The 20,240-nt window shown below is 34.6% G+C and overlaps 1 protein-coding gene across 1 annotated transcript in view; it reads left to right on the top strand.

Annotated features, from left to right (window-relative positions):
- Window positions 1-20,240, top strand: part of LOC136032180 (uncharacterized) — an 80,697-nt gene that overhangs the window by 35,649 nt on the left and 24,808 nt on the right. The window contains exons 4-7 of the mRNA XM_065712374.1: window positions 8,036-8,236; window positions 11,346-11,423; window positions 13,158-13,799; window positions 19,595-19,707. Coding sequence (XP_065568446.1) covers window positions 8,036-8,236; window positions 11,346-11,423; window positions 13,158-13,799; window positions 19,595-19,707 — 1,034 coding nt within the window. The remainder of the gene's footprint in view (window positions 1-8,035; window positions 8,237-11,345; window positions 11,424-13,157; window positions 13,800-19,594; window positions 19,708-20,240) is intronic.

The raw sequence follows: 20,240 nt of genomic DNA, 5'->3' as shown, positions 1-20,240 counted from the left end.
TTGAATTGGGCAATCTAAACTGCTAGCCAAAAATATTTCCCACTTGCAGCCTGAATTTGCTTTCCAAGTCTAGCTAATTCTTATTAATTGATGAATCTAGGCCTAGCAGCTGCCTTCACTAGCCAGTTCATGATTATCACTATTATATCTGTTAAAATAGAAAACCTTCGTCAACTTTATTATGGGAAACTATTGATGATTGCTTCCTGAATGTAGCCATCATTTCACTTCTGTTAGCCAAGCCTCGTTTAAGTTCAAGGTTATTTCATCGGTGAGGCATTCATCTTTTCTTTCCGGTTTTTCTTCCCATAAAAAATAGTAATTATGGATGGCTCTGTATGAGTAATAATTCCATTTTTTTTTGCTATATTCCTCCAATGTTTGAGTCTATAATATACCGATATAAGTTGTATTTGTGATTTTATGCAAGAGACAGAATTAAATAAAAAGAAAGAAAAAGGACTCATAATTAAAGAGACCGGTCAAATGGACTAGGTTTAGGACAGAAAATGTGCCTTCAAAGATTTTTCCAACTGTTTTCACATGTTAATCGTTTTAGTACGAAATAGATTTCAGGTGGGAGAAGTACCTCCAGACCTAATAGCTTAGGCCACTTGAATTAGGTCACTTGAGATTTTGCTCGAAACGACAATGATCAATTGTTGGTGAAAAAACAACTGGTAAAATTACTAGTGAGTGAGCAAATATTTGCCTCTTCCCCCTCCACAAAATTAGTTTTACTACAAAAGACTTTAGGTCCTTGAAATAATTGTCTTCATGAAGTTCAACTTTTTTAAACTTCTTTTAACGTGGATCAAAATATAAATTATAAAAAAAAAAATTTCAAAATAAAATTAAATAGTTAGGTCAAAACCTAAAACAACTACAAACTACCCCATGTATACGGGAACCAAAATATTTTACAATGGAGCAAATACAGCCAGCTGGAAACTTGAAGCTTGTTATTTATCGATTACCTCTCAAAACATTTGAACTAAATGCTATATTATTGAAGCCAATCACAAATAAACAAGCATTTTAACTCTAAATTCTAGATTAGGATCTAGGGATCACGAATCTTCTAGTCTAAAATCATTGTGACAAAAATTTAAACATTTTTTGATATTCCTCTTGTTTTACAGCATTGGTAATTGAAATAAGAAGTTAGACTTTAGAGTAAGAAGAGGGGGTTTGAACAATGGTGGGTTTTACCTGTCTTGCGCCCGGGGTAAAATCTTGATTAGCCCCCCCCCCTCTCTCCCACAAAAATTCTCAGAACAAATTTTAACAAAATTTTCATTTATTAACGAAATTACCTTGAATTTATCAATAAATTAATAATTTTGTTTAATTATTTTTTAGTTTATCATTTAAATTATTTAAGTTTTAATTGTGTTTTTAATTAATTTAATTATATTAATTATTATTATTTAATTATTTTTTATTTATTTTCATTGTATTAAATTAAAAGTTCATAAATTATTTTCATCTATTGACTGCGCCCTGTAGCCTGATTTATTTCAATAAAAATAAAATTTCGAAAAACACAAATGATTATAACTGTTAGTTTCTTTAATTTAAATTTTGAGCCCCTAAAGTTTCTACACCCAGAGCAAGTGCCCCCTCTGTCCCTCCCCTAAAACTGCTTATAGGCTTGAAGATGTAGAATATTTTGTTCTCGTTTTAAGTGTCAAGGTTGCACTCACCATTGAAAAAAAACATTTTTGTCTGTTCTGCTGTTTATACTCGGAGTCATCCTAATAATGAGAATGGCCACGGCAGTCAACCTACCTTTCTTTGCCCTTTAATATTGCACAACAATGCTGTTAGAGTAAGATCTATTCATCAGTAAGTCAATCAATTTACTAACTTCTAAAAACAAATATGAACAAACAGACTGTAGATTAGTTCCCACGTGTATTCACTTTATATAATGGTAAGACAGAATTTTCTTATACATAGGGAAAAGCTCTCCTAAATGCTCCGCTCCTCATGCAAAATTCAACCTTATATTCACAATGCTTGATAGTTAAATATTACGGTTATTTGTGAAGAGTATCTTTTCCAAGGAGAGCTGTCACCATCTCACCTCCCTTTCACAAGCTTGTTCTTCCTGGCTGAACGGCCACGAAACGGAGATCAGCACCGCCGGTTTGGACCTTAAGGTTCTAGTGCTGTCATACTTACTTACTTACTTGTAGTCATAAAAATGTACTTTCTGTTGCCTTAGGCAATCTTCCCTAAAAATATCCACTGACCTTCGCCCTAAGAGTTTTGTCCATTGCATAATGTTTACAAGAATTAGTAAAACTATAAACAGTTTACAACATTATTTCATTTTTTATGAACTGCTTGTGAGTTCGTGAGTAGAGCTCGCCCAGAATGAGACAGACTCTTGCTGCTGACCACGCACCTCTGGATAAGGAGATTGAACTGAACACAGACTGAACACTCCCAAACTGAACACTCCAATCAGGGTAAATACAACCTCATGTGACGGGTAGAGCCCATCCAAGGGAATCTCAGTATCTGGGTTCTACTGTTTCTAGTTCTATTCAGATCCCAGGAATAAGGTCAGTAAAGCCGGTGAACTCCCATCTCCCATCTGACCTGGAGCGAAAGCCCTACTCGGTCGGTATTTGAAGAGTAACCATATCTCAATAGCAGGCCAACGAGACCGATCTTCTCGGTAAAAACTCCAAGTTTATAGGGGACAAATACAACCTGCTATCATCTGGAAATCGGAGAATAGCATTCCTCTCCCTTCCTGCTAAAACATTTGCAAGCCTTTTTCGACTTTAAACCCGCTTTTGACCCTGTAGATAGGGAGTTGTTATTGCCCATGATAAGAACAGTCCGTCTGTATCAGAAGCACTACTCTCTCTTTGGGAAACTGTGTGAACGAACGACAAGACGTGCCTAAGTCGACGGGAAGCGTAGCTAGCTGTTCAGAATTTGTGCAGGAGTTCCACAGGGATTGGTTACCGCCCCAAACTTTCTTATTGCGTCATTGATTATTTGATGATGAGGACGACTAACCAACTGAACTTCGGCCTGAAGTTCGGAGACATACTTTTGAGAAACGTGTACTTCGCTGACGATTTGGTGCTCAGGAAAAACATCTTCGAAGAACTTTTTATAGCGCTGACAGTTATGGAAGAAGGGTTTAGCAAAGTTGGGCTCAACATCAGTTGGAGTGAAACGAAAGTTATGTTTATTGATCCACGGTCATCTCAACAAATCTCCCGCAGTTGGAGTATGTCAAAAAAGTAGCAGTCGTGAAGGGGCTCCCTTACCTCGGTTTCGTTTTGTCAAGTGATGGATGAGTCAAGAGCGAAATCTTTGCACGATTCGCCAAAGCATCTTCTATCCCAAAGAGACACAACAAAATCTGGCATAACCCTGTTATCAGTCGCCTCACAGAGATAAGGGAAGCATTATCTCTCATAAAAGAGATAATGCATCTCTGGGCTCCGTCCTGCTATTTTATCAGCATCACCAGTCTCCTGAACCCCACGATACAGATTCCATTTTCCCTTAAGTAGCGCAGTGTATGCTGAGATGGTACGGTTATATCCTCCAAATGCCAGAAGAAACGTCTGTAACACTCATACAACTTCAACCCTGTGACCACCAGGTGGTTGTTTAAGAATGAGATTGTCCGATAACCTACACGAGTAAGGCGGGAATAAGACCTGAAGATGCACCTACAACTGCTCAAGTCCGGATGTCCTAGATAAGGATGTTGTCAGCTATCTCGACGCTGGCACCAAGACGGCTGGATATTTAAGTAAGTCAAGCATATATGCTAGGGGAAAATGCGTTATAAACAGCAGTAAGACCTCTCGATAATGGAATTTTTATTAATTACTTGGACTTGGTGTTTTGGCTAGAAATGGCAAAAGTGGGTGTTTTAATGTAGCACTCTTGGGACATTCAGACTAATATAGATATGATATATGTAGATGTAATTTAATTTAAATTTTAATCGTCCAAGAAACTCTAGTTGCTCCTAATTGTTCCAACATCCTGTCTGGCCTTTTCAGAGGAATGTTTAGAAATACAGATTTAGGAACAGGACATGGTGACAGGACATAAGACCCAATGCTACCCAATACAAAATGCTACACGGCGAATTTGACTCCAATATGGATGTACCATAAAAAGGAGGAGTGCCCGCTATTATGTCCACTTCAGGCAGGTTAACGCTGTAACAAGTTTGAACTTGTAGTTGTGCTTCACTTCTCTTCTTTTTAATTAACGGTATCTTACTTGCAATTAGTTTCACTGTACAGCATAATGTCTTGTGGAGTTTAATACCTTTGAGAAGACAAGAATACCTCCCTCACCGGCTTGTCCTCCCAAAATAGTGTTTTGTAAATTTATTGAACTGAACACATTTCTCAGAAGAAATGGTATCCCTGTAAGATTTTTTGTTCGAAACGAAGGCCTTTGGGTTTCAGCTAATTTAATCATTGTATATTTCATTATAGCCGGTTTTTTTTTTCTTGGCTCAATCCTTCTTAGTTATTGGTGTTATTTTTATTTTTGGTTATATTATAAATCACTCCTTTAAATGGATCCCTATCTATGCAAACGGTTAATATTAGGCAAAATCTAAGACCAGACTTCAAAAAAAAAAAAAAAAAAATTATCTGACAGGCATGACTTGAAAAAAAAATCTCAAATACCAAGTGTTAGTATTTGCTTTTGAAAGATTGTCAAGGACATGTATTGCAAATTGCAATCATGTTGCAAGATTATAATTTCATAAAAGAAACTGTTATTTGTTTACTTTATCCGACAGGTATAGGGCTGTAACCGTTTCAGGAATTTATAGCCTTTGTCATGGCCATTATTAAAGGACAGATGAAGATATTTATTTTGTATACCGTTAAAAAAATCAACATGTGATACAAAATAAAGATTAAAATTGACACGTAAAACAAATAAATCAGATGCTAAAAAAATCGATCTCTACAAATGAGATAAGTAAAATAGTGTGCACAGAGCCGGATTTAAATCTTTGGCGCTCTTAGGGCGAAGCGTTTATTTTTCGGGGAAACACAGATATTTACGTGGAAATCCTCGAAAATTTGGGATAGTGGAAGCCCTGAACAAAAGGCAACTGATCCACCAAAAGCATGAGCTAAAAGTAATGCAAGAGAGAGGTGATGCCAACTCTCAGCTGTCATTCTTGGGAGACATCTGATAGATATCTGATATAAGCGGCTAGAAAATTTCTGTGTTGTTTTAAAATTACTTTTCTGTGAATAGGCTGCGCAGCAGCAAAGTGCACTTGGCACTTTGACGATAAATCAGATCAGTCCTATTTTTGTTTAAAAAAAAATTACTCAGTGTTTTTTTTTTTGCGTCCCTAGGCGTTGCACACCCCTAGGCCCGGGCCTAGGAGCCTGTGCGTACATCCTGGCCTAATTGTGCAGCAACATTTATTCTTTACAATTATCACAGGTGTTATCTCATTTTCGCAGAGTTTGATGTCTTAGTTATGTTCTTGATTCTTGTCTCCTAATATTGGCGTAATTTTAAGAATAGCTCTGTATCATTTTGAATAAAGCGCAAATTATGATTTAACTTCCAGGAAAAACGTTCTCCATGTTTAAATAATTTTTTGACGATTAGTTTATTTTATGCTCAGTTCTTATGAGCCTAATAGAAATAAATTACTTCGCCAGGCCATAGAGCTTGTCGAAAGACAGACATAAAAAAGAAAAACGCTTTGAAGTATAGTCTTTATTTAGACCAGAAGAAAATCATTTTATCCCCTTCCCTCAAAGAAAATTTTAAATCATAATATTTTGGACAAGCCCCTCCCCCCAAAAAAGCACATGTGGACAAGCATTGGGAAATATATTGACAGTTTAGGGAATATAATTATTTTTACACTTTGAAGAGGGAGTGGAAACTCTCGATTGGAAATTCAACCCTCCCCCCAAATACCCTCTTGCGTATACAGATGAATGAAACAAGGAATCTTATATGGTTGGATTAATAGTCCTCTGATTTATTTATTGTCTTACAAAACACTTCAGTTTGATGTCACTTTTACTGCCTTTCAGTCCGAATTTTTTCGTCCTCTAGCTCTTTTTCCCTCGGCTTGTTTATTCTAAATCCATTTTATTTATGGTCCGCAAAAGTATCAAAAATAGTAATTTACGACAGAAATTATGCCATTTTTTCGAAGTTTTAATGGTACTTTTAGATTGGATCCTCCCTCCCCAATGTCCAAGCCATGTCCTTTCCTTATCTCTGATTTTCGTTTCGAGTTGGTTTCTGTTTTGACTTAAAATTTTTGTTTCTAGATGTAATAGGATAAAATCATATACCATACGTAAAAATGAAGCCTCTCTGGTTCTTTTTACTTTTAGCTTTTCCTTTTAGCTTTATTCTTTTTATCTTTTCACCATATTGCCTATATAGTCATTGTCATTTGCCTCTTTATCTTAAAGAGCTAGAAATCAACAGACACAATCATTTCCAGGGTATAGGTAGTTCCAAAACTATAAAAAAAACCTTGTTCCTACTTGATTTTTCATATATTTTTCCATATTCACTACTTATTATGCGTTTTTTTGCCTTAGAGAGAGGAGGGAGGGGGTTGGCACTACCGACGTCACACCTGAATGCTATCCCTCGCCGGATATGATGACACTACTGAACCTACACTTAGATGATATTTCCAACCTGATATGTCTGTAATGCTCAAGAAAACCGTTAATTCCTGCAAAAATTACAATCACATATAAAGTTTACAGTTGGTTTTGTTATTTAAAATTTTTAAAGCTTATAACACCACAAACATAAATCTTAAAATTGTTTGACAGCCAAAAATAAAACAGAAATTCAACCTTTTGGGGATAAATAAATTTCATTTTGATTTCACTTCAATTTTAATAAAGGTACAAGTTAAAGAGCAGTTGTGTTATTTTCACTTTCGAAAACTCAAATTTACCAAAATTGTGTACTCTTGGCATTTGAATTGTAAAATCGAACCCAGGAGGTCATGATTCAGCAATTGAAACTGACTGATGTGGGAACTTTAACCCTTGAAACTAGCTTGGTGGAACTTGCTTTTTAAGTCTCTTTTTTTTAGTAAAAAAGTTTTCAGTCACTGTTTAATCTTCAAACTCAACGGGACAGTTTAACTCAATGCACAGATTCAACTGATCGGATTTTAAGCTAAATTTTAGCTGAAGCTTTATTTTTTTAGCTGAAGGGTATTATATTTAAATCAGTTTGCGTACTTCAATTTTTCGACAGCGAAGCAAAAGATGATAGATTGGTCCAATAAGCGAGTCATACTTACTTTCGCCGTTTACCGTGCCTTTTAACCAAACACTTGGAAAACAATAGGTTCGATGACTATCTTAGTTCTATGACTATCTACCATAGTTCTTTTGCCCTAGGAATGACGCATGGACGGATAATAGATAGACTTTTATATTAACAAATGAACTAAAATACTCTTTATACAATCCTAATAAGGGTGTTAATGCCAGAATTGCCTCTCACTCAATTGGACTATCTGTCTTGGCTTTTTCTACAATTAGCCATGGCTTGATGCCCACAACTATTCGATTTTATTATTTTTTTTTTTAATAAAAAAAAAACTTTTTGACCACCAGATAGAAGAATATATATATATATATATATATATATATATATATATATATATATATATATATATATATATATATATATATATATATATATATATATATATATATATATATATATAATAAACATATAAAATAATAAAATATAAAAAGTATGTTTTGCTCAACTATTGTGCGTCTTTTGTGGGAAAAAAACCATGTAACTGATTATTATCATTATTTTTATTGTTTTGCTTTTCATATTAGTGTCTTTTTAAAAACCCTAACTTTGATAGCAAATTACAGGTTTATCTTCTCTAATAAGACTTCTTTTTTAAAACTTATCAAAAGAATAATGGAAAGACAAACACCCTTATCCTTATACTGAACAATGGTTTTCATTATATTTTTCTACATAGCTGGAGTATTCGACCAAGTTCCTGCTGCTAGTTCTACGGCCAATCCATCTGAGCTGATTGGTAGCACCACCCCACTTCCGTCTCTTGATACTAACTTTTTAGAGGATGATGATATTGTCGTAGAAATTGGAAGACCGGGCATACACGATATACCTGATGACACAATTTTTTCAAATAATGATGATGATGCTGACATTAGAGGTGAGATTTTAGAATTTTAGGTACGTGTTTTAAAGCTATACCATATCAAATTAGCAGATAAATCAAAGAATTGACTCTAAGTTGTTGTTACCCTGAATAAGATAAAATTTGATTTTGTTACATTAATGAACAAATCAATTCGCTTAAGAATGAATTACATGATGAAGTTGGCTTTAGTGTTTCTTCTAACGATTATGAGTTGAGGAAACATATTTTACGGCAAAGGTAGACTTAAAATTAGATAAAAACGTCATTTTATGAGGGTGCGGGGGGATTTTTCCTCTTCAGAGGAGTATTTCCAGGGTTGTAGTTTCTCCGCTTAAAACAAAAATGTAAAGAAATCTTACAAGAACATTCATCTTGGTTGTAAATATTCTAATGACTATGAGGAGATAGTTGCAATTATTTGCCAAGTCTTTATGTCAGTTTCTAGGCCCTTTGAAACACAAGCCTAAGCATTTGAGCTTTGCAATGTGAAGCAGATGATAGCAAATATAGATAGGCTTTGTTTTTATAATCTTAAGGATAATTGTGAAAAAAAATATTTCATGGTTTTGTTTTTAGGTCTCTTAAAAGTGTCTACGCATTTGAACCGCGTAAAGTGCAGCAAAGATTAGCAGAAACATTATTATTCAAAACCTGAAATTGAAATAGCTTTTTGCATATGTCTTTGCTACCATTTCCTGGGCTATACAAAACACAGGCACTGTTTCTGTTTTTACTTCTTTTTCTGTTTTTTGTCTAACTTGTTTCTGTTTCTGTTTTTCCAAAAAACGGAACAGAAAGGGGGAACAGATCACTTGTTTTGATAGACCTGCTTCAGTTTTGTCCTGCTTTTTTTTATTTGTTTTTTTTCTGTTGTTGTTTTTCTGAAAAACAGAAATTGTGCCGATGCTTGCTTTACATAGCTGAGGCACTCCGAATATTTTTTGATAATAGTTGATATTTACACAAAAGAGGAAAAAAGGAAATATAATAACAAGTGCGAAGAAAAACATTAGATGGCAGTGTAAGAAACTATCAAACAATGACGAATAGCATTATGAAACTGCAAGGTCGATACAAGTTTTACTAAGCCCAATGCTCTTATCATGCTATTTTCCCAAAAAAGTAAAGAGGACATTACACTTGAGTAAAAGAGGTAACAGTAAAAGAGGACAGTACACTAGAAATGGTTTCTTACGTTATCGATCAAAGATATTTGTTCCTTTCAAACACTTTTTGCTACGAGATGCCAAATATTTCTGAAATTACATTAGGTAAGCTGTGACAAACCAGACTCTCTGTGAACGAAAAACACAGTTCATCATCTAGGGCTTTTGCATTTATTCCTCTGTGTTAGTAACTGCTTTAGCAAATCACAGATTAGAACATGGTCTAAGAACGGAGTAAATTTTAGTCTCTAAAAATTTTCCCCCTTCCGTTTTGCTGATATTCTATGGCTTAAAATGGAGTTACTTGATAGGATTTTCTTCCTTCGTATTTCATAATTCTATGATTTCTATCTACCCTCCTTGCCTCCTTTTGTCTCATTGACTTCTGTGGCACAAACTCAGATACTTCTGGGGGGAGGAGGAGGATACATTTCATATCTCAAGGTGTTTCAGTGTGCTCTAGGGTGTTTCATACCACCATAGAAAGGGGAAACTTAAACCAAAACGACCAGTAAGCAACTAGTGCTTCTTTATTCGTTTAGAAGTAACTAACAGCCTAGACGGGCATTCAGCCTCACAATCTGTAAATAGTATTTTTCCAAGGTTAAATTCTGACTCAAAGATCAACTCATTGACTGATAGTGCAGGAAATTCATGTACAAAGTGTTGTACTAGGCGTACATCTAGAAACTTGGGTGAGGATGGGTCTAAGACTTCTAAGCCTTGAATTAACGAGAAATTTTCCCCGAACCTGTGTTTCAGTTCCAAAGTTACTCAGTCTACCATGAAGTATAGAATACCTGACCTATAAGTTTAAAAAATGTCGCAATTCTCATCCTTTCGATTTCTTCCTCTGGCACCGACAGTGGTTTCAACAGAAAAGTCATCTGCTTATTGTAACCGAACGTCTAGGATAAAGTTTGCATCTTCTGTTGAATGAAGAATAAATAAAGGCATATTCATAAGAAATGATTTGTGATTTAAGCGGTCGAAGGGGGCAAAAAAACGGGGAAGTAGGATGAGGTCTGAAAAATGAGATTTGGGGGCCAAGCATCCTTGCCCCATACCATTTTACGCGCCTGATCCACTTCTCTTTGCCTCTGATAATATCGCTATTTTAATTTATTGGTAGCTCTATTTTTACTCAAAAATGTGTTTCCCCATCTCGAAATTATCTGTTTCTTCTGGTTTCTGTTTCACGCAGTTGTGTTTTGTTTTTATCACAGATTCTCTTCAGTTTTATTGATGCATCTATCCTGATTTCCATCTCGTATCTCATCTACCCTATTTCTCCTCCAATTAATCTTTATTGTCATCGTTCTATCCCTTAGTGGGCTGTGTTAAGTCCATCAAGTTTGGTTTCCCTTTTTTCTGTGGTTATGCTACTGTTTTCGAACCACTACAATCATCACTTGGGTAGTTCTTCTTCCTACTGCTAATATATGGCTTGGAAATAAAAAAATGAGAAAAAAAAGCTTCGACTTATATGCTTAGATTAGGACCTTCGAATGAATATCAAATAAGTATCTCAATTATAAAAAAAACAACTTGTAAAAGTCTAAAGAGAGAAGAAATTTGTCCCCCCTCACAAATATTAATCAGTTTTTAGTTTTAATTAGTTTAATAGCACGCAAGTAAAGATGTAAAGAGGGATCAGCTTTGATCAAAAACTAAAATTTTGCATGCACAAAGGCCATAAAAAATCTTAGGAAAAAAGATATACAAAAATAAAATATACAATATAAAAGATATACAAATTACAAGTGCAAAACGCATGCAGTGGTGTAAACGCATGCAGTGGCCTAGAAAAATGTAAGCGTGGAATTTAATTAGAAATGTTTCCAGTTGATGTTTTATATTTTCTGAGAATCCGTCAAACAGCCCATGTAAAAATAAGTTAATTTACTAAAGATCATAAATTCTCCCTTAATCTTACGGAAATCAAACTTTTATAGAGTCTGGGCGACATGACATACATGATACGCATGATGACGCAATGAAATCAAGAAATGATGATGAAAGTGATAATAGAGGTAAGATGTTAACACTATTCCGTATTAAAGCTTGCAATCTGTGTACAGCTTGTAATCTACTAGCGTAAAACTTACAGTAAACAAAAGCAGAAAATAAATTCAAGTTTCAAAAATAGTTCGTATATATGTGGGTATAACAATAGTATGAAGTCAGGACAGCTTTACTTATTAGAAATCCCGTTAAAAGATCTGATCTTATCCTTCTCCCAGATAGAAAGACTGCTAAAAAGCCATCGGTTTACGAAGCATGAGTTCTTTTTTCTGCAAATTTTTTTATTAGCGCAATATTTTTCTTTTGTTATTTAAACAGTTCGGGGTAACGAATTGTAAGTAAAGAGCGATCCGGCTCAATAGTAACCGAAACTCTAAAAAAAGGAATCTTGATGCCGATACATCAAAAGAATCATATTTTTACGCTGATTTTAAATATATAAGTTTCATCAAGTTTAGTCTTACCCATCAAAAGTTACGAGCCTGAGAAATTTTGCCTTATTTTCAAAATACGGGGAAAACACCCCTTAAAAGTCATAGAATCTTAATGAAAATCTCACCATCAGATTTAGCGTATTCGAGAACCCTGCTGTAGAAATTTCAAGCTTCCATCTACAAAAAGCGTGGAATTTAGTATTTTTTGCCAGAAGTTTTTTAAACAAAGTTTTATATTGTTTTAAAAGTAGAGTTGTGAGAAAGAGTCAAACCTTAACGTAAAGAGCAGGGCGTTGAGGAGGGGACAGACCCTTTCATATACGGAATAATTTCTGTTCATTTTTAAGTTTTAACGGCGCTCCTTACTTTCAGTTAAAAAACTTGTTCTTTTATTTAATAATAACCATAATCGATTTGGTCACGTGTCACTGTTTTATTTTTATTCTTGCGTTATAAATTTATTTGTGAACATCGCAAAGGTGAGGAGGCTTTCTTTCGTATATATTCTTTCAAAAATATGCTCACGATAAGAAAGAAAAAATCTAGACAGTATTGATTGAACCATGACAAGCTAAGAAAAGATACGTAAAGATGGTCTTACAAACATTTAATAGCATTAAAACAAAATAAATTTAAAACGGAAAATTCAACTAAAGTCCGATACTTCTTACTCCTAAATCTGACTTTACTGTTGATGTGATTTTCTTGGGCATCTGTGGCAAATCGGACTAAAGAATTAGAATTCTATTGCGAATGTCAGTGCCGAACAAAGATTTGTAAGAGTCGTTGAACAGTGACTAAGTAATATTGTTATTGAAACCTACCTCTCGATCACACGCAGTGTGTTCCAGCATTCCAAGATTAGCTACCCGACAAGCCCAATTACTTATCCTAATTACTAAATTTTAATTTGTTAGCGCAAGTCCCAATAAAAAGAAAAATGCTTTTTAGATACCCTGTCTGTATTGCATTATATTTGTATTAGCGTAAATACTTGTGACATTTTGGCAATGTTTCTACTATATTCAAGCCTCTTCTGTGGGCCGAAGCTCACTAGACCAAGCACTTTTTTAATCTCAGGATCACCCATATTCCAAGAAATTTGAGCCGTCGTCATAGAGTAAATATAAGCCAAGTTAGAGAGGTAACGCCATTCACATATGTTGTTAGATTCTAATTTATTACTGTATTAATAACGATTTGTTTTCTCAATATTTTATTGAAGAAATGTTTATTTCATCTGGTATATTTTTCAGATTTTTTCGCGCTTCTTTTCAAATTGAACTAACAACCGAATTTTTGGTTTAGGTATTGAAACATCACCATCTGCTGGAAAAGAAAAGACAATCGACAATTCTCCCGTAAAGAATGAAGATGTTCAGAATGAGAGGGTACCTTCAGATGACACACAGTCAACTGAAGACATTGATGAAATGCATCAAACAATGGATAAAATAAATGACGAAACTTTGGATTTAGACGTAAAGCTTGAAGAAGAGTTAAATATTCTTAAATCAGACGAGGGCAATCAGTTGGAAGATAGAAAATTCGATGAAGAATCTGGAATTCCAAAATTATCAGAATTGGATACATTATCCACTAATAATACAGAAGAAACCGTTGATAACTTGGGCGAGGTCTCTGTAATTGTAATTACAACAACAGAAAGTTCAATTTTGAACAGAGAGACAGCAGATGCTTTAAGCAGCAGTGATGTTAAAGTCATGGCACCAGTAAATCGTATCGAGGATGTTTTAGCAGAGAAAAGTGACAATGAAACCTTAGGAACCGTTTCTGAATCAGAAAAACCACTAGACACCAGTGTTGAAGCCAAGACAAATGAAACTCTTGAAAAGGCAACTGATTTCAAAGAAGAGAATCCTCTCAAAGATTTTGGATTGAGTACTAAAGCCAGCTTTGGTCAAATCCTTGAAACACCTGGACCTCATGGTGAGTGCAAATTTGCTATTCAATAATAAGTAATATGCTAATTAAAAGTAATACCACATAGAACTATAGAAAAATGTTATTCCGTGCTTTGAATTATGCGCAAAAGCATAAAAGCGTCTACTAGCTATTTTTATTACAGCTATGTTTTGTAGTTATGTTTACAGCTTGAAGAAGTTGTCCTTTTTTGGTTGGATGGATTAAAATTAAGAGGAAATATTTTATGTACTTTTTGACAAAGTAAGATCTAGAAAACTTTGACAATTTGTAACTTTTTAGTTTCCAGAGATCCAAATGATACAGTCTATAATACAATTTCTTATATGTATGTAAGCAAGATTTATTGAAGAATAATCAAAGAAAAAGCTATCAGTAATTTGTTTGTATTTTACCATTGTAGATTTTGCTACAAAACATTTCAAATCATACTGGCTATAAAAAATTCGTAATCATATTTCATTCATATTTGGAGCCTGTAAAATTTACGGCACAAACTCATCATTTTTCGTAGGAACAAACTCATCGCGAGCTGATGGATAAAATTAAACCTGTCAATATACATTTTGAGTGGTGATTCTTGACATATTTTTCGTTAATATGCATTATGTTTTTTAATTCAAAAATGAGAAAATAAAAAACAACACATCATATCATTTCTGTAGCAAAATCTTGTATTTTATCCCATTGCATAAGAGAAACTAAACCAACATCTTATTTAATAATGATTCAAAATCATCCTCCAAAACAAACAAAAAATTACATCTCTTTTCCTTTTTCTTTCCTTCATCCCAAACAGCAAAAAGGCTTAAAATCAGCATATATTATAGGAGAATGATCGAATGACCCGACTCAATGGTAACTGAAACTCTAAAAACCGGAATTTTGATACCAATAGATACATAAAAAACAATGGATTTTCATGCTGATTTTAAATATAAAAGTTTCATCAAGTTTAGTCTTGCTCAACAAAAGTTACGAGCCTGAGATAATTTGCCTTATTTCCGAAAAATGGGGAAAATACCCCCTAAAAGTCATAGAATCTCAGTGAAAATCACACTGTCTGATTCAGGGTATCAGAGAACCCTGCTGTAGGGAATTCAAGCTCTTATCTGCAAAAATGTGGAATTTTGTATTTTCTGCCAGAAGAAAGATCACGGATGTGTGTTTATTTGTTTTTTTGTTTTGTTTAATTTTTTTTTTTTACTGAGGGGTGATCGTATCGACCCAGTGGTCCTAGAATGTTGCGAGAGGGCTCATTCGAACGAAAATTAAAAGTTCTAGTTCCCTTTTTAAGTGACTAAAAAAATTGGAGAGCAACTAGGCCCCCTACAACGCTCATTTTTTCCCCAAAATCACCGGATCAAAATTTTGAGATAGCCATTTTCTTCAGCATAGTCAAAAAATCTAATAATTATGTCTTTGAGGACGACATAATCCCCCGCAGTCCCCGGGGGAAGGGCTGCAAGTTGTGACCTTTGCCCATTGTTTACATATAGTATTGGTTATTGGGAAATATACAGACGTTTTCACGGGGAATTTTTCATGGGGAAGAGAATTTTCCATGAAGGGGTGCTGGATTTCCCAGCATTATTTAAAAAACGATGAGAAATCAAATAAAGAAAAGACATAGTTTTTTCAACTGAAAGTAATGAGCAACATTAAAACTTAAAAAGAAAAGAAATTATTACGTATATGAGGGGATTCGCCCCTTTGTTAATACCTCGCTTTTTACGCTAAAGTTATTTTAGTACTTTCAAAAGAACTATTTATTCTAATTAAGCGGCCTTTGTGATTCAGGGATCATTCTTAAAGAATTAGAACAAACTTCGGACTTTTGCGCAAAGAGTGAGGTATTGACAAGGGGGCGAACCCCTCATATACGTAATAATTTCTGTTCGTTTCAAGTTTTAATGTTGGTCCTTACTTTCAGTTGAAAAAAGTTTTTTTTTTATTTTACTATTAGAAAGGCTTGGACGGCTTGAGCCTTTAAATAATTAAATAAAAAAAAAACTAATTTCTTTAGCTGAAAGTAAGGAGCGACATTAAAACTTAAAACGAACAGAAATTACTCCGTATATGAAATGGGTTGTCCCCTCCGCAATCCCTCGCTCTTTACGCTAAAGCTTTTAATTGTTCTAAAAAGTAGAATTCTGGCAAAGAGTCAAACTTCAGCGTTAAGAGCGAGGGATTGCGGAGGGGACAACCCATTTCATATACGGAGTAATTTCTGTTCGTTTTAAGTTTTAATGTCGCTCCAACACGCACCCGTGCTTTGTCTTCTGGCAAAAAATACAAAATTCCACATTTTTGTAGATAGGAGCTTGAAACTTCTATAGTAGGCTAGGGTTCTCTGATACGCTGAATCTGATGGTGTCATTTTCGTTAAGATCCTACGACTTTTGGGGGTGTTTCTCCCTATTTTCTTAAATAAGGCAAACATTCTCAGGCTCGTAACTTTTGATGGGTAAGACTAAACTTGATGAAACTTATATATTTAAAATCAGGATTAAAATGCGATTCTTTTGATGTAGTTATTGATATCAAAATTATATTTTTTAGATTTTTGGTTACTATAGTCGCTCCTTACTACAGTTCGTTACCACGAACTGTTTGATCGTAGCATAAAATTGCTAAATGCTAGATGAAAGAACGTAACTAATACCATGACTGGATTTTTTTCTTCTCCAACAATAGACTTTTTGGGTTAGAAGAAGAGAAACAAAAGTGACCAGTGAAACGAGCAGATGTCATTATGTGCTTTAACATACTTGCTTTTTTGAAACTACAATTATTTTTTAGGTGGCATTTGTCAAGGATAATTTTTCTCGCTTATTGTAATTTTCTTTAACACTCGTATTTCAAGTTTAAAAAAAGTTTGGATCCTCTCGACGACGAAAAAGGTGAAGGTACTAATAAAATCAGTAATCCGTTAATTTATTTTTACCAAATTAGATACTGTCTTGGGAGTTTCGCTCATGTAAGTCATGATTTTGAATCCCACCTTCTACATTTTGAATTTACTCCTAAAATAAAACGCAAAAGCGTAGATCGTTTCTGGTTTTAAATTCACAATACTTATCAGACATATTTTGAGCCCACAATCCACTGCGTGTTTTTACTTACATCTTATTTTATGGCAATCAGTTCCCAACATGCCACTAGCTCTTTATTCAGCTTCATCTCTAGGCTGAATTTGTTGAATATTTGCGTAAAACAACCAGCCGTTGGCTTTGATTGTACAACCCACGAGGAAGACATTTCGAGGTAGATGCACAGCACCTAGCAAAGTTTTTTTTTTCAAGTACTTTCTCCTATTTGTTTCATCCTTTAGGGTTAAGTAATCAAATTGATCTTTGAACTTTGGATTTTTGCCCTCACAAAGATGGGGGAAGAAAATATGTGCCTGAGAAGGAAGTGAGTTACTGTACTCATGGAAGGAAATTTTGATGTTTCATTAGACATCGCCTTAGGTTACCGGGAACTGACATGAGAAGAAACTCAAGTTCTTCTTAGAGATTTAAAACACAAGTAGTGTCATCTGGCGCTACTCAGAAAAGTCATAAGATTATTTACAGATAAGTGTTAATAAAAATAGTTTTTATTATTTTTTTAGTTTTGCTTTACTTTACACTGAAGATAGGTATGTACGTGTAAGGAAGTGCCTCGGAGCCCGCCCACCAAAATCCTAGACTATACCAAATTTATTGAAACTTCTTATTGAAATTACCAACGAAGTATTTTATTATTATTACCCCTACATCCCTACAGAAAAAATCATTTGTTCGTGTCCGGCTAAAGGTCAAAGAAATTTGTTTCCGAAAGTCCACATTATGTTTCCCTTTATTGTTGTAAAAACTAGTTTATATTTTACATAATAACTGGTACAAATTGTTACATAATCAATGAACAATTGTCTAGCTAGCCTTAAAAAAAATCTGCCCGTTCTCAGAAGCCTTTAGGATGGGTCCAAATAATCTTAGGTGTTTGATTGAATTCGAAATTTTAATAATTTAACTATCCCACTGCCTCAATTTTTGGGTTTCCCAAATTCCGCGAAGGAAAGTTGGGTTCTCCAAAATCGTCCTATCGTTAACGAAATTAACGTTTTGTATTTCGTGTTAACATTTGAGGATTTAGAGACGCTAATTTTCGGAGAGATTTCGCAGCAATCCATTTAATTCGAGTGAAATTGAGGAAATCCCTAATTATTCGAGGATAGTGGAAGTATAGACGTACGAAACCGATTCTACCACGGGGAGGGCGCAATCCTGGTGCAGAAAAAAAGTTTTTTTCAAACATTTGATAGCAGAGCCCAAAGTTTCTTCGAGGGTTAATCTTAGGAATGGTCTAAGCCTCCTAGCCCCTCCCCCTATTCTACGCCAGTAATGTCGGTAGGATTCCAACTTTTCTCTTGTTAGTATTTCGACTACGAAAGGAAAAGCCCTGGTCATAGATTGTTATTAGTAAGAGAATCTCTTAATGATTTTTGGCTAACACAAACTCAATCTTATAACTTTGATCTGAGTTTAGAAGTTGTCGTGACCAAAAAAAAAAAATTGATCAGCAAAACTAGTGGGGGTTCAATGCTACTGGTCTGTGTTGAATATATAGAACACTCAGGCCTTTTCAAAATAGCTTGTTGATAGCCTGGAAGTTCTTGAATGTGTTGTTGAGGGGTTCTTGAGTCCTTGAGGGGTCTGAGCTTCCTAGCCCCTTCCCCTATTCTACGCCAATAATCTCGGTAGCATTCCAACTTTTCTCTTGTTAGTATTTTGACTACGAAAGGAAAAGCCCTGGTCATATGTTAATATTAGTAAAGAAACTAGTGGGGCTTCGATGCTACTGGTCTGTGTTGAATATATAGAACGCTTAGGCCTTTTCAAAATAGCTTGTTGATAGCCTGGAAGTTCTTGAATGTGTTTCGAATTAAATTTTATGGAAAGCCGCTTACTTATTTGTTCAATGTTGCAAACCTTTGGCTCATCGTGGCGTTAGGAATTCGGTGATATGTTTGCCTTCTGGGGGGTGGGTCTGCAATATATATCGTGACGATCGAAAAGCACTCTCGAACCTGAACCTGCCTTGCGGCTCTATATAGAACTTGATAGTAGATAACCAGATCTTTCTTTGACTTCCGGCTTACTTCCTCCGCGACGGTAGCTTGAGACACTTTAAACCCTGCTTCGATTTCTCGTTGGCAGGACGTGGTTGTTATACCGAATCATTAGAGGTATCTGCCTCTCATTTGAACGCAAAGCCTCCCATTTGAGGTTTTGAACTCAGAAATTCCAATGATATATTTGAAACAAATATTAATGCATCTAGCCATTGCTTAATTTTTCAAAAAGGAGACAGGTTACTTTTCTTGAAATAAAATATTTTTGGCATGTGTTTTCCTTGGTAAAGTTCATTCAGTGTAAAAAATAGATTAAATTTACGCGATTTGGGAAACGTTCATTTTATAAACTATTTAAGGTCACTTTAATGACTTCTTTTGAAGAGTTGCATTATGCGCCTTTAATATTTAGTCTGAGGTTGCCCACAGTTTTTTTTTTCTTTCAGTCCTTCTTGCACATTTATTTATATGAAATAATTTCATATTAATTTAAAAATAGAATACGTAGATATTTGTGCAAAGGTTCAACAAGCAACTGAAAACTACTGAATATTGTGATTAAAATTTCTATGAATGACCCAGTACTAGCAAATTTTACAACTTTCTAAAATATTGAAAACTGTCTTTTCATTGACAATTTCAAATTCATCTTTCTTTTTACCATACTTCTCAATTTTTGCAGTTGAAAACGTGCTTGACGCTGAGTTCAAAATAGAAAATCTGGAGTTTACGCCAGAGTTAGAAAATGCTTCTAGCCCTCAATATCAAGCGCTATCAAATGAAATAGAAAATGAGGTAAGTTTTTTTTCATACTTGGTACAACCAGACTTTGCACATGAGCTCGTTCTTTCTTCTTTTTTCATCTTTGTCTTCTGTAGCCTATATTTAACATCTATTATAAGCCAAGTTTAAAATATTTATTTTTCAATTTTCTGTCCGTGTTTTTTTTTGACGCTGGACTTTTTAAAATCTAAGCCAAGCCATAGCACACACACACTCAAATTGAATCTCCATTTCTAAAAGTACTATATGCTTTTCAATAATTAAAATAAGTTTTGATTCTTTGCTCGCAGCATTCAAGTTTTTCCAAAAAAAAGATAAAAAATAAAATATGGGCCCTAATAGCTAATCCTTACCCAGGATCAGTGGTAGGCTATCTATGGCACTGAGCCTATCTATCATCGCATCACTAATAACTAACAAAGAGCCGAAAGGGTTTGGGTCATTTGTGTAATTCAGGCACGTTTTTTGCCTCTTATGACAAAGTAAAAAAAAAAATTAAAAAATCACTCAAATTTTTACCTGATGTTTACTTGAACGTATAGCCT

This window comes from Artemia franciscana, chromosome 10, assembly GCF_032884065.1.
Source record: "Artemia franciscana chromosome 10, ASM3288406v1, whole genome shotgun sequence".
NCBI classification, from domain to species: Eukaryota; Metazoa; Arthropoda; class Branchiopoda; order Anostraca; family Artemiidae; genus Artemia; species Artemia franciscana.
Note: the sequence above shows the minus strand (reverse complement) of the source record. Positions and strands in the feature narration are given on the sequence as shown.